The 12792-nt window shown below is 53.2% G+C and overlaps 1 protein-coding gene across 1 annotated transcript in view; it reads right to left on the bottom strand.

Annotated features, from left to right (window-relative positions):
• DTNB (dystrobrevin beta) overlaps positions 1-12792 on the bottom strand; it is a 107193-nt gene that overhangs the window by 70301 nt on the left and 24100 nt on the right. Inside the window, 2 exon segments of the mRNA XM_033054491.1 lie at positions 5859-5983; positions 11630-11796. Of these exon segments, the coding sequence (XP_032910382.1) occupies positions 5859-5983; positions 11630-11796 (292 nt within the window).

Here is a 12792-nt window from a genome sequence, read left to right as displayed (position 1 = left end):
TGATAATATTATTTTATTATTTTTTTAATTTAACTTAAATTTTTAGATATTTTTTATTATTTTTTCAACTTTTATTTTTCTAATATTATTCTTTTTTAAACTATTTTTTCAATTTTTAATTTTTTAATATAATTAGTTTTAAATTTTGTCAACTTTTATTTCTTAACATTCTTATTTTTCAAATTATTTTTTCAACTTTTTTTTTTCCTTAGTTTTAATTTCCATGCTTTTTAAGTTTTAATTTCTTAGAAATACTTTCAAAATCTTGCATGCAGAAATTGCTGCTGCTGTCCAAGCTGAGCCTGCCCTGGCCCAGCCTGAGCCCATTTCCCCTTGTCCTGTCCCTGTTCCCTGGCAGCAGAGCCCGACCCCTCCTGGCTGTCCCCTCCTGGCAGGGAGTTGTGCAGAGCCACAAGGTCCCCCCTGAGGCTCCTTTTGTCCAGGCTGAGCCCCTTTCTCAGCTCCCTCAGCCTCTCCTGGGGCTCCAGCCCCTCCCCAGCCTCACCAGGAGCTGCTGGAACCGAGGGCAGTGATCTCACCCCCAGGTACTGCACAGGGGAATCTGATCCCATTCTGGATCTGAGATCTGGGCAGGAATTGTTCCCTGGCAGGGTGGGCAGGGCTGGCACAGGGTGCCCAGAGCAGCTGGGGCTGCCCCTGGATCCCTGGCAGTGCCCAAGGCCAGGCTGGACATTGGGAATTGGGACAGGGAGGTGTCCCTGCCATGGCAGGGGTGGCACTGGGTGGGATTTGAGATCCCACCCAAACCATTCTGGGCTTCTCATATTTTCACATTTCACTATTCTGAAGCTGTTCCCTTCAGCTCCTGCTCCCTGCTCTCTGTTAAGCCCAGGATTAATTTAATTTCTCTAGGATTGGGATTTTCAGAGCTATCCAACCATTCCTTAAGCTGCATTCCTGGATCCCTGCTGGGCTCTGCCCATATCCCCAAACACTTCCAGTCCCTGAACCTCCTGCACTGACCTCAGGCCCTTTGCTCCTTCCAGGGTTTTCCATCCAGGAGCCTCTCCTGGCTCTTGGCATCATCCTTGGTTCTAACACCACTCTGAAAATGCACATCCAGGCAGCTGCAGCCCCTGACCTCCAGGATTTGCTGCTGAGCCATTTTCCTTTCAGCTGGCCTCATTCCCAGTGTTTTCTCATTCCCCTCTATTTCACACGTTCTCCTCCTGGTGGAAATGAGTGCTCATGGCCCAGAACCTGAAAATCCCTTCCTTGAGCAGCTACACTGAGGCCAGGGAGAGAAACAATTCCCATGGGATAAGGGAACCCCAGGATGGGCTTGGAAGGGACCTGAGGGCTGATCCTGCTCCAAAGCCCTGCAGGGATGGGGCTTCATTGTCTCCTCCACCTTCCAACTCCTAATTAACACAGGATGGCAACACTGCATCATTAACACAAACAAACCCCACAGGAAGGAGCTGGGCTGAGCTGACCCCACCCCAGTGCCCCACTGGCACCAGCACAGCTCAGCCAGGCTGTCCCTGCCCTGCTCCAGATGTGGCACAGCTGGCCTGAGTGACCTCACCCCCCTGTCCCCAGGCAGTGACATCACCTGGAGCTGCTCCCAGACAGAGCCCAGGCTGGGAAATGAGCTCAGAGTGCAGCTGGGGCTGAGAACACACACAGCATCCCACAGGATCCCCAAATGTCCCTGGGGATGGAAGGGATCCCAAACACCATCCAGTCCCAGCTGTGCCTGATCCCCTTTTGTCCCCAGCCCAGAGCACTGAGTGCCACATCCAGCCCTTCCTTGGACACCTGCAGGGATGGGCACTGCAAACCTCCCTGGGCAGCCCCTGCCAAGGCCTGAGCACCCTTTCCATGCAGAAATTCCTGCTGCTGTCCAAGCTGAGCCTGCCCTGGCCCAGCCTGAGCCCATTTCCCCTTGTCCTGTCCCTGTTCCCTGGCAGCAGAGCCCGACCCCCCCTGGCTGTCCCCTCCTGGCAGGGAGTTGTGCAGAGCCACAAGGTCCCCCCTGAGGCTCCTTTTGTCCAGGCTGAGCCCCTTTCCCAGCTCCCTCAGCCTCTCCTGGGGCTCCAGCCCCTTCCCAGCCCATTGCACCCTCTCTGCCTGTGCCAAACCCCACCTGGAAACACTCACAGCCCCTTCCAACTCATTGTTTACATTCCTTGCTGCTCATTTTTGTGTCTCCTCCCTCCCTCAAAAAGCACAGCTGGATTTTTTTTCCTTCCAAGCTTTGTTTTCTCTGGAATCTTTGGCCAAGTACTGTTAAACTGCCCCCAGTTATTAATATTTTCATTCTTTATTTCCTCAGCTGGAGCAGATCTCAGCTTTTCCAGAGTCTCTCTCCCAGCATTCAATGGCAGGTGCTGAAGGTGCTGGTGCTGATTCTTTCACACAATCCAATACAATCCAGCCCTGTCCCTGCCAGCCCAAGAGTGACTCTGGGGCAGGAACAATTCCTGCTTGGGGCTGAGCTCCGTCACAAACCCTGCACTGGCTCCAGCCCCACACCTCAAACCCACGGCAGGGGGGTTATTGGGATTTTGGTTGTTTCAATGGTATCACAGAGGCCCAAAGGCTTCATGTCCCTCACAGAAACCCCTGAGATCCTTTTTGTGACTGTCCCTGTGATTGTCCCTGTGATTTGGCACTGGATATAAATCACCTGCTGCCCCCATTGCTGCACCTGGTGTTCCCAGAGCTGTCCTTGGACCATCAGGCCCCATTTCCTGATCCTTTGGCTTCTCAGGGCATGGTTTGGTACATTTAATTAAAGCTGTCAGCACAGAGCAGATGTCTCTGAGCTGCCAGGAGCGACTGGGCAGCTGGCCCTGTCCCTACAGGAGGTGTCCACCCCTGTCCCTGTGTCCCTGTCCCTGCAGGGGGTGTCCAGCCCTGTCCCCACGTCCCTGTCCCTGCAGGAGGTGTCCACCCTGTCCCTGTGTCCCTGTCCCTGCAGGAGGTGTCCACCCTGTCCCTGTGTCCCTGTCCCAGCCTTGTCCCCACTCACAGGTTCCCATCTGCCCAGCTGCCCCTGCATCCACAGCCCCTGGGAATGGGAATAATGGGAATAATGGGAATAATGGGAATAATGGGAATAATGGGAATAATGGGAATAATGGGAATAATGGGAATAATGGGAATAATGGGAATAATGGGAATAATGGGAATAATGGGAATAATGGGAACAGGAATGGGAACAGGAATGGGAACAGGAATGGGAACAGGAATGGGAACAGGAATGGGAACAGGAATGGGAACAGGAATGGGAACAGGAATGGGAACAGGAATGGGAACAGGAATGGGAACAGGAATGGGAACAGGAATGGGAACAGGAATGGGAACAGGAATGGGAACAGGAATGGGAACAGGAATGGGAACAGGAATGGGAACAGGAATGGGAACAGGAATGGGAACAGGAATGGGAACAGGAATGGGAACGGGTTAGGAAGGAAAAAGTAGTGATGGGTTGGAAGGGAAAGGAAAGGCAGTGATGGGCTGGGAAGGAACAGGCCATGAGCCTTTGGGAATGGAACAGGCCATGAGCCTTTGGGAATGGAACAGGCCATGAGCCTTTGGGAATGGAACAGGCCATGAACCTTTGGGAAGGAACAGGCCATGAACCTTTGGGAATGGAACAGGCCATGAACCTTTGGGAAGGAACAGGCCATGAGCCTTTGGGAAGGGACAGGCCATGAACCTTTGGGAAGGAACAGGCCATGAACCTTTGGGAAGGAACAGGCCATGAACATTTGGGAAGGAACAGGCCATGAACCTTTGGGAATGGAACAGGCAATGTTGTGGACAATGCACAGCCCTGTCCTGGGGCCTGATGAGCCATCTGTTTGGAGAAGGGGAGGAATTCCTGAGGAATCACCCCAGCTCTGAACTGAGCAGCAGCAGGACTGAGCCCTGAGTTCCTTCCAATCTCCAGCTGGCCCAAGGGAAGCAGAGCAGTTGATATTCCATGGGATCAGGTGGATCCCTCACTGCAGCACTGGGACAGGGGGAACCTCGGGGAGGCAGGAACTGGAGGGACAGGCACAGAGCAAAGCAGGAATGAGCTGGGAGCAGCCCACAGTGGCAGCTGCTGGGGCAGGCCTGGAGCTCTGCACTGCTCACAGCAGGAAGCCACTCTCCAAAAAGCTCTGCAGCTCTCACCTGGGCAGTTCAGCCTGCAGCTTTTCCTGAAGGAATGCCCCACTGTCACAGGAGCCAGCAGAAGGGGCAGCCATGGAACCCTGGAGCTCTGGAGGGGCCAGGGCAGCACAGCCTGCCTGGGATGGGACAGGAGGGACAGGAGGGACAGCCACCCCCAGCTCTGGGCTCTCCTCCCAGGGACTGGGGCACACAATCCATTCCCCAAATGGTACTCAGGGTGTCAGATAAAAGCAGGGGAGCAGCAGCTCCCACAATGGCCCCATGGAAAAGGGGCTGCTCCCTTCTCCTGGCACCACTCCCCAGTGCTGCCCTCCTCACCCTCTCCCATGGGGGGAAGAGTTTCTCTCCATCCCCTGCAGGCTTTACCTGGGGACTGACTGCAGTTTGTTTGGGTCTTCTTCTCTCAGGTTTTTACTGGCAAAGTGGGGAAGCAGAGAGCCCTCAGGCTGCTGGGACCAACACCAGGGCACTGCCTTTCCATCCCAGTGAGGTCACCAGGGCAGGGTGACAATGCACAGAGGACACAGGGGGTGGCCAAGGCCCCAGGCAGCAGCAGGAGCTGAGCCCTGCAGTGTGGGACACATTCCTGGCTGTGTTTGTACCGTTCCACTGACATTAGCACAGCATTCATTATGGTGACACTCTGTGTGTGCAGAATTCAATTTACAGCAAGGAGCAAACAGCCCAGGTGAGTCACAGTGTCATGGGTGGGGACAGTGCCACAGGTGGTGACAATGCCACAGCTGGACAGTGCCACGGGTGGGGACAGTGCCTGCAGCTGCTCCCTGCCTGAAGGAGCCCCTTCCAGGCTGAGCCCCGGGTGACCCCCAGGACACCCCAGGACACTCCTGGACACCCCAGGACACTCCAGGACACCCTCAGGACACCCTCAGGACACCCCCAGGACACTCCTGGACACCCCAGGACATCCCAGCACACCCCAGGACACTCCCAGGACACTCCTGGACACCCCCAGGACACCCCAGGACACTCCCAGGACACTCCTGGACACCCCAGCACACTCCTGGACACCCCAGGACATCCCAGCACACCCCAGGACACTCCCAGGACACTCCTGGACACCCCCAGGACACTCCCAGGACACCCCAGGACACTCCCAGGACACTCCTGGACACCCCAGCACACCCCAGGACACTCCTGGACACCCCAGGACACTCCCAGGACACCCCTGGACACCCCAGGACATCCCAGCACACCCCAGGACACCCCAGGACACTCCTGGACACCCCAGGACACCCCTGGACACTCCCAGGACACCCCCAGGACACTCCCAGGACACTCCTGGACACCCCAGGACACTCCCAGGACACTCCTGGACACCCCCAGGACACTCCTGGACACTCCCAGGACACCCCAGCACACCCCAGGACACTCCCAGGACATCCCAGCACACCCCAGGACACTCCCAGGACACTCCCAGGACACCCCAGGACACTCCCAGGACATCCCAGGACACTCCCAGGACACTCCTGGACACCCCAGGACACTCCCAGCACACCCTAGGACACTCCTGGACACCCCAGGACACCCCCCAGGACACCCCCCAGGACACTCCTGGACACCCCAGGACACTCCTGGACACTCCCAGGACACTCCCAGGACACCCCCAGCACACCCCAGGACACTCCTGGACACCCCAGCACCCCCCAGCACCCCCCAGACCCCCAGCAGCCCTCCCCAGCACTCACACGATGTGTGCCAGGTCCAGGGGTTTCTCGGGCTACTCGGGGAACAGCGGCCGCGGCGGCTCCCGGCTGGGCACGCAGCCCAGGGATTTGCTGATGGCGTGGCTCAGCTTCTTGGCTGGAGATTTCTGCAGGGGGAACAGGCAGGAGTCAGGAGAATGGACCCTCACACACCAGGGGTTATGTCCAGCACGAGACAGAAATGTCCTTCTGCTCCATCAGATAAAGGAGAGGCCAGCTGGGACCCTCAGGGTTCTGGAGCACTCAGCTCCTTTCCATCCCAATTTCCCTCTCTCTTTCCCATTGCTGAGTACCTGAGAGGCTCAGATTTCCCCAAAATACCTGAGATTTCCCTCTAACACACAACCCTTTTAATTCTTAATTCTTACAGAATTCATGGCTTTCCCCATTGCTTCTTTTATCTTTCAACATCCAATTTCATTTATCAGCAAACCTACAGTGTGTTTGTAAGGCAAATTTCCATTTATCAATCACTGGAATCCACACCAGTGTTTCTTCTCTCTCAGTGCTGGTTTTATCACCAGCTCGTTTGTAAATCCCTCACTCCTGTCCCAGGTGAAGGGCAGGGTGCAGCCACAGAGGGGTGGGAAGGGCAGCACATGCAGACAGAGCCAGGTTTGTTACAGAATTCCTGGGAAATCAGGGCAGGCTGCACTGGGAACACAAATCCTGGGAGGTTTTAAGTGCTCTGACACAGACAATTGAAAGTTGAACAAAATTATGTCAGATTAGCAAACAAACCAATTACCTGGGGTTCTCTGAGGAATTAATCCCATCCCATTAAGGGATTGTCACACTCACTCTCTGAACACAGAGTCCAGGGAAGGATTTATTCCCAAATTTCTGTCCTTTACAGGCAAGGCCAAGGTGGGGCACAGTGCAGAGATGACTTTATCTCCTTTCCCAACCTCAATAATTCCATGATTCCATGGCTGGGGAGCTCAGACATAACCTGGCAGCTCCTTTTGCTGCTCCCCCTCCCTGACACCCCAGCAGAGTGTAACACAAAGCACAGAAAGTTTAGAACTTCCAGGTTTCAGGGTTCCAGCATCACCCCAGCTAATTACTCCTGGGGAACTCATTAGTGCTCCTGTACAACATCCCAGAGTGGAACTGGGACCAGTTCTCAGGGGACATTCTAATGAAAATCAGATTAACCTTGGTTCAGAAGGAGTCACAGCCACAGTTACAGCAAACACCATCACACCTAATTACTGACAATTAGCACCATTTACTGTGGAACAAATCCCTCCTGATGTCCAACCTCCCCTGCCCAATTCCTGCCAGGCTCTGGAATTTCCATTCATCAGCTGGCAGCTCCATCCTGGGAAGCAGCAGAGTTGTGTGAAGGCCCTGGAGAGCAAAGTAACCCATCCAAGAGGCTCAGGATCCCAGGAATGGCCCTTGCTCCTCCCAGTAACACCAAATCCTGCAATGGTTTGTGTTGGAAGGGACCTTACAGCTCATCTTGTTCCAACCCTGCCCCTTTAATTACTCTGAAATCCTGTGAAAAGCACTATTTGATTTTATGTCACTTACTGACCCCACAGAGAATTTCAGTTATGCACACAGATGGGATTATTCCAAACTCAAAACCCCTAGTTTTCCTAAATTAATTCTTCACATGCTGAAAATTTATTTCTCTCTGTTTTTGGTCATTTCTATCCCACAGAAAGGGCACAGAGCTGCAGCAGGGCAGGCTCAGGTTGGATATTGGGAACAATTCCTGCCTGGAAAGGACTGTCCTGCCCTGGAGTCCCCATCCCAGCCCTGTGGATGTGGCACTTGGGGACATGGGGCAGTGCTGGGGATGGCTGGCCTCAATGGGCTCACAGGGCTTCTCCAACCCAAGTGAATCCAGGATTCTGTGGTTTTTATAAATTTTACAAAAATCATAGAATCAGCTTCCTGAGATCCTTTCTTCAGCAAACTCACAGCCTTTTCCATATCTACACCTGTAAGTGAAGGACACTCACCTTTTGCTAACATCTACCAACCAATATTCAAATAAATGGGTTCTGCTTCTTTCTCTTCCTGCATGGAATAATAAAACTCATGGCAAAGGTTTGCCACTAGTTATTGGAAGGGTTTGGGGAATCAAGGATTCTTCTAAATCCTTCCAGGGAATCACATTCAAATTCCCAATCCCATTCCTAATCCCAAATCCCATTCCCAGGTCTCTCAGGATCCCTTGCAAGGCCAGCAGCTCCTGGGGCTGGGCACAAACAGCTCCTGAGCCCCTCTGGAATTTCCCTCAAAGGGGAAATCATTTGGGATTTAGTATCCAGGAAATGGGAAATCATTTGGGATTTAGGAGACAGGAAATGGGAAATCACTTGGGATTTAGCAGGAAAGAAATGGGAAATCATTTGGGATTTAGGACGCAGCAGAAAATGGGAAATCATTTGGGATTCAGCAGGCAGGAAATGGGAAATCATTTGGGATTTAGCAGGAAAGAAATGGGAAATCATTTGGGATTTAGCAGGCAGGAAAGGGGAAATCATTTGGGATTTAGCAGGCAGGAAAGAGGAAATCACTTGGGATTTAGCAGGACAGAAATGGGAAATCACTTGGGATTTAGCATCCAGGAAATGGGAAATCATTTGGGATTTAGGAGCAGGAAATGGGAAATCATTTGGGATTTAGCATCCAGGAAATGGGAAATCATTTGGGATTTAGGAGCAGGAAATGGGAAATCATTTGGGATTTAGCAGGAAAGAAATGGGAAATCATTTGGGATTTAGCATCCAGGAAATGGGAAATCATTTGGGATTTAGGAGGCAGAAAATGGGAAATCATTTGGGATTTAGCAGGCAGGAAATGGGAAATCATTTGGGATTTAGGAGCAGGAAATGGGAAATCATTTGGGATTTAGGAGCAGGAAATGGGAAATCATTTGGGATTTAGCAGGCAGGAACAGGGAGGATGGAGCCCCAGAATGTCCCCACAGCTGGGAGATGTGTGTGCCCCAGATCCATCACTATTAACAACAATTCCCATTATTATTCCAAGGAAAGCCCTCCCAGCAGAGCAGGGGTGGGTGGCACAAACCCCAAAATCCCAGCAGTGCCAGCAGGGCAGGGCCTGAGCTGGGAGAGCCCCAGGGACAGCACAGGGACATGGGCAGGGGGTGCTGCCATCCCAGCTGCAATTCCCAGGGAATTTTGTCCCAAATCAGCCCAGAGGGGTCCCCAGGCTCCCCTGGGTGCTCTGACCCTCCCTGCCCCAGGCTCTGAACCAGAACTGGAACAGCCCCAGACAGGATTTGGGGTTTTCACTCTCCAAACAGGCCCCAGAGAGCAGTGCCTGCATCACTAAAAATCATTTTTACCTGAATTTATCCATATAAAATCACCATGGTTACAGATTTGGATATATTTCATCACTGTGTTAAATACATAGATATAATATTTAAAATATCTCAGTATTATGGGTATCAAAAAGTTACCAAAGGTACCTCAGAATTTCAGGAAAAAGAAACTGTAAGCATGTAAATAACAATATATTGACATTTATACAAATAGTAATGTTGTTAATACGTCTATTGATCATATTTATCCTAGCTATGGAGTTATTTGTAATTAAGCTCACTCTCAAAACTTTGCAAACACACAGGGAAGCTGAATGAGAGTGCACAGGCAGGGAAAGTTCTGGTTTCACTCAGCTCCCTGCTGCCCTGGGCTTTCACCCCAGGAGTTTCTGCAGAGAGAACCCACAGGGGCACCACCAACACAGCCAAACACCAAATAAAAACTGCTTTTGTAAAATTAGAACTCAATCTCAATTTTCATCAAATTAACATGAAAGATTTGGAGAAGTTAAAAAAAAAAAAAGATTGAAATGTGAGCACTGGATGAGCTTTAATGTCCTTTCCCACCCAAACCATTCCATGTTTCCATCATTCAGACCTCTCTTTGTGTTAAAAACCCCAGCCTGGACTGAGATGCATTTAAGGGAATAATAACCTCCTGTTAGCTGGGATTAAACATTCCAGAAGTTTATTACCCACAGAGTTATAAAAAGGACAAGAGAATTTTCCTTTGCCTCCCAGCTCCTGCCTGGTACTGAGCCCAATTTTCTAAATTAAACAGTAATGCCATAATGGCTCATTCTTACAAACTATTAATTATAATCCCATCATCAGCTGAGCTTCTCTTGGAATAACTGAAAGGCTGGGCTTAATCTTTTGCCATAAAATAGGTTTTTCTCCACAAAATTGTCTATTATTCCTTGAGCTGTGATTATCATCCTGCCATCAAACTGCTCAGATCATTTCTGCAAAGCTCCTTAATTCAGAATTTCCCAGGCATTACAACAAACCAGCAATGAGGGGGAATTCCAGGATCCCTGAGGCTGGAAAAGCCCTCCAGGATCATCCAGTGCCTGATCCCCAGCTTGTCCCAGCTCAGAGCAGTGAGTGTCACCTCCAGGGACCCCAAACCCCCCTGGGCAGCACTGCCAGGGCTCTCTGCCCAGCCTGGAACATTCCAGGGCTGGACCTGGCACTCAGCTTTGTTAATCCAGCTCTGGGTCCATCCTGTGCTCCCTGTGCAGAGCTCCCTGCCCCAGCATTTCCCCATCCCAGCCCTGGATCCATCCTGTGCTCCCTGCCCCAGCATTTCCCCATCCCAGCCCTGGATCCATCCTGTGCTCCCTGCCCCAGCATTTCCCCATCCCAGCCCTGGATCCATCCTGTGCTCCCTGCCCCAGCATTTCCCCATCCCAGCCCTGGATCCATCCTGTGCTCCCTGCCCCAGCATTTCCCCATCCCAGCCCTGGATCCATCCTGTGCTCCCTGCCCCAGCATTTCCCCATCCCAGCCCTGGATCCATCCTGTGCTCCCTGCCCCAGCATTTCCCCATCCCAGCCCTGGATCCATCCTGTGCTCCCTGCCCCAGCATTTCCCCATCCCAGCCCCTGGGGCTGCCCAGGAGCTCCCCAGGGTGGTGCCCTCGATGCCCAGAGCATCCCTGAAGGTGCTGGGCAGGGCTGGGGCAGCCCTGAGCCCCTGGTGCTGTTCCCAGCTGCCTGTGCCTCCATGCCCAGCTCTCCCAGGTTTATCCCAGCCAGGAATAAACAATAAACCCAGTCCAATCCCCCTGTTTACACCCTTTGGTGTTTGCAGAACTGGAAAACCCCACGGAGCAGTTCTGGTCCAGACCCTGAACACCCCTGAGGGAATCAGCCCAGAGAGGCAGCTCCACATCCAGCTGCCCAAGAGGAATTTCCTAACCCAAGAGGAACATCCCTGCCCCAGGAGGAGCATCCCTGCCCCAGGAGGAACATCCCTGCCCCAGGAGGAACATCCCTGCCCAGAGGGAATGCTCCTGCCAGGAGGAACATCCTTACCCAGGATCAATGTCCCTGACCCAGGAGCAGTTTCCCTGACCCAGGATCAATTCCCCTGCCCCAGGATAATTCCCCTGCCCCAGGATCAATTCCCCTGCCCCAGGACCAATCCCCTGCCCCAGGATCAATTCCCCTGCCCCAGGATCAATCCCCTGCCCCAGGACCAACCCCCTGCCCAGGATAAATCCCCTGCCCCAGGATCAATCCCCTGCCCAGGATCAATCCCCTGACCCAGGATCAGTGCCCTACCCAGGATCAATTCCCCTGCCCCAGGATCAATTCCCCTGCCCCAGGACCAATCCCCTGACCCAGGATCAATTCCCCTGACCCAGGATCAATTCCCCTGACCCAGGATCAATCCCCCTAACCCAGGACCAACCCCCTGCCCAGGCTCAGTGCCCTACCCACGAGGAGTGCTCCTTCATCTGGTGCTGGTTGCTGTGGGTGCCGCTGGCGTGGCCCCTCCAGAAGCAGTTCTGGCACAGCTGGTAGTTGTGGCACTGCTGGCAGCGGTACCTGAAGCCCATCATGCTCTCACAGTGGCAGTACGAGCACTCCACGGGGTGGAAGACTTGGAGACAGGGACAAAAAACACATTTAAAAGTGAATTTTTGGTAAAGCTGGAACATCCCATTTCACTGGAGCTTCCCCCAACACTCATTATTTGGGACTCTGAGGGCAGAGCAGGGAATTGGGGTCCCATTAACCCTCAGACAAGTGGCTGCTAACACAGCAGCTCCACCTGACAGCTTCTCAGCACCTTCCTCCCCCAGCTGTGTCCCTCTGGGCACACTCAGAGCTCCCAGGGGAGCAGCAAAGCTGCACCACGGCAGGAGGACTGGGCTGGATTCTGCCACAGAATCACCTCTTCAGAAAGGCAATTCCTGCTCCAAACCCCCTTCTCAGCCCTCCCTCCTCCCTCCTGCACCTCCACAGCTCCCAGGGAGCAATTCCCAATGTCCCTCTGAGTCTGAATCCAGGGAACTCAGCAGGTCTGAGCTGCAGAGGCACCACCAGGGCTGGGCTAAAACAAACACCAAGAAATCAAACATCCTTCCCTGTTCTACCCATGGATGGACAACCCTGCCCCACTGCAGCCTTTGGGAGAACCCAGAGAGGAATGTGAGCATGAGGGGAGGGAGATGAGACCTGAAATGTCAGGGACAAAACAGAACCAGGGCTAGAAACAATTCCTGCCCCAGATCCCAGCCAGCCCTGCCCTGTGGCACTGGGAGCCATTCCCTGTGTGCTGTCCCTCCATCCTTGTCCCCAGTCCCTCTGCAGCTCTCCTGGAGCCCCTTCAGGCCCTGCCAGGGGCTCTGAGCTCTCCCTGGATCCTTCTCCTGTCCAGGTGAGCACCCCCAGCTCTCCCAGCCTGGCTCCATGTCCTCCCCCACCTTGCAGCAGTGTCCCCTGCCCTGGCTGGCTCTGTGCAGAGATCCCTGCAGCTCACAGGGAGCAGGAGCAGCACAGTGCAGCCCTGCTGAGCTGATGTGGGCAGCAGGAACAGCGTTCTGATAACAGAAACCACGAGGCACAGCAGGCACAGCACTCACTGTGCTGCCCA

Source organism: Catharus ustulatus, chromosome 3 (assembly GCF_009819885.2).
Source record: "Catharus ustulatus isolate bCatUst1 chromosome 3, bCatUst1.pri.v2, whole genome shotgun sequence".
Taxonomy (NCBI): domain Eukaryota; kingdom Metazoa; phylum Chordata; class Aves; order Passeriformes; family Turdidae; genus Catharus; species Catharus ustulatus.
The sequence above is the reverse complement of the archived record's forward strand: the minus strand, read 5'-3'. Positions and strand labels throughout refer to the sequence as shown.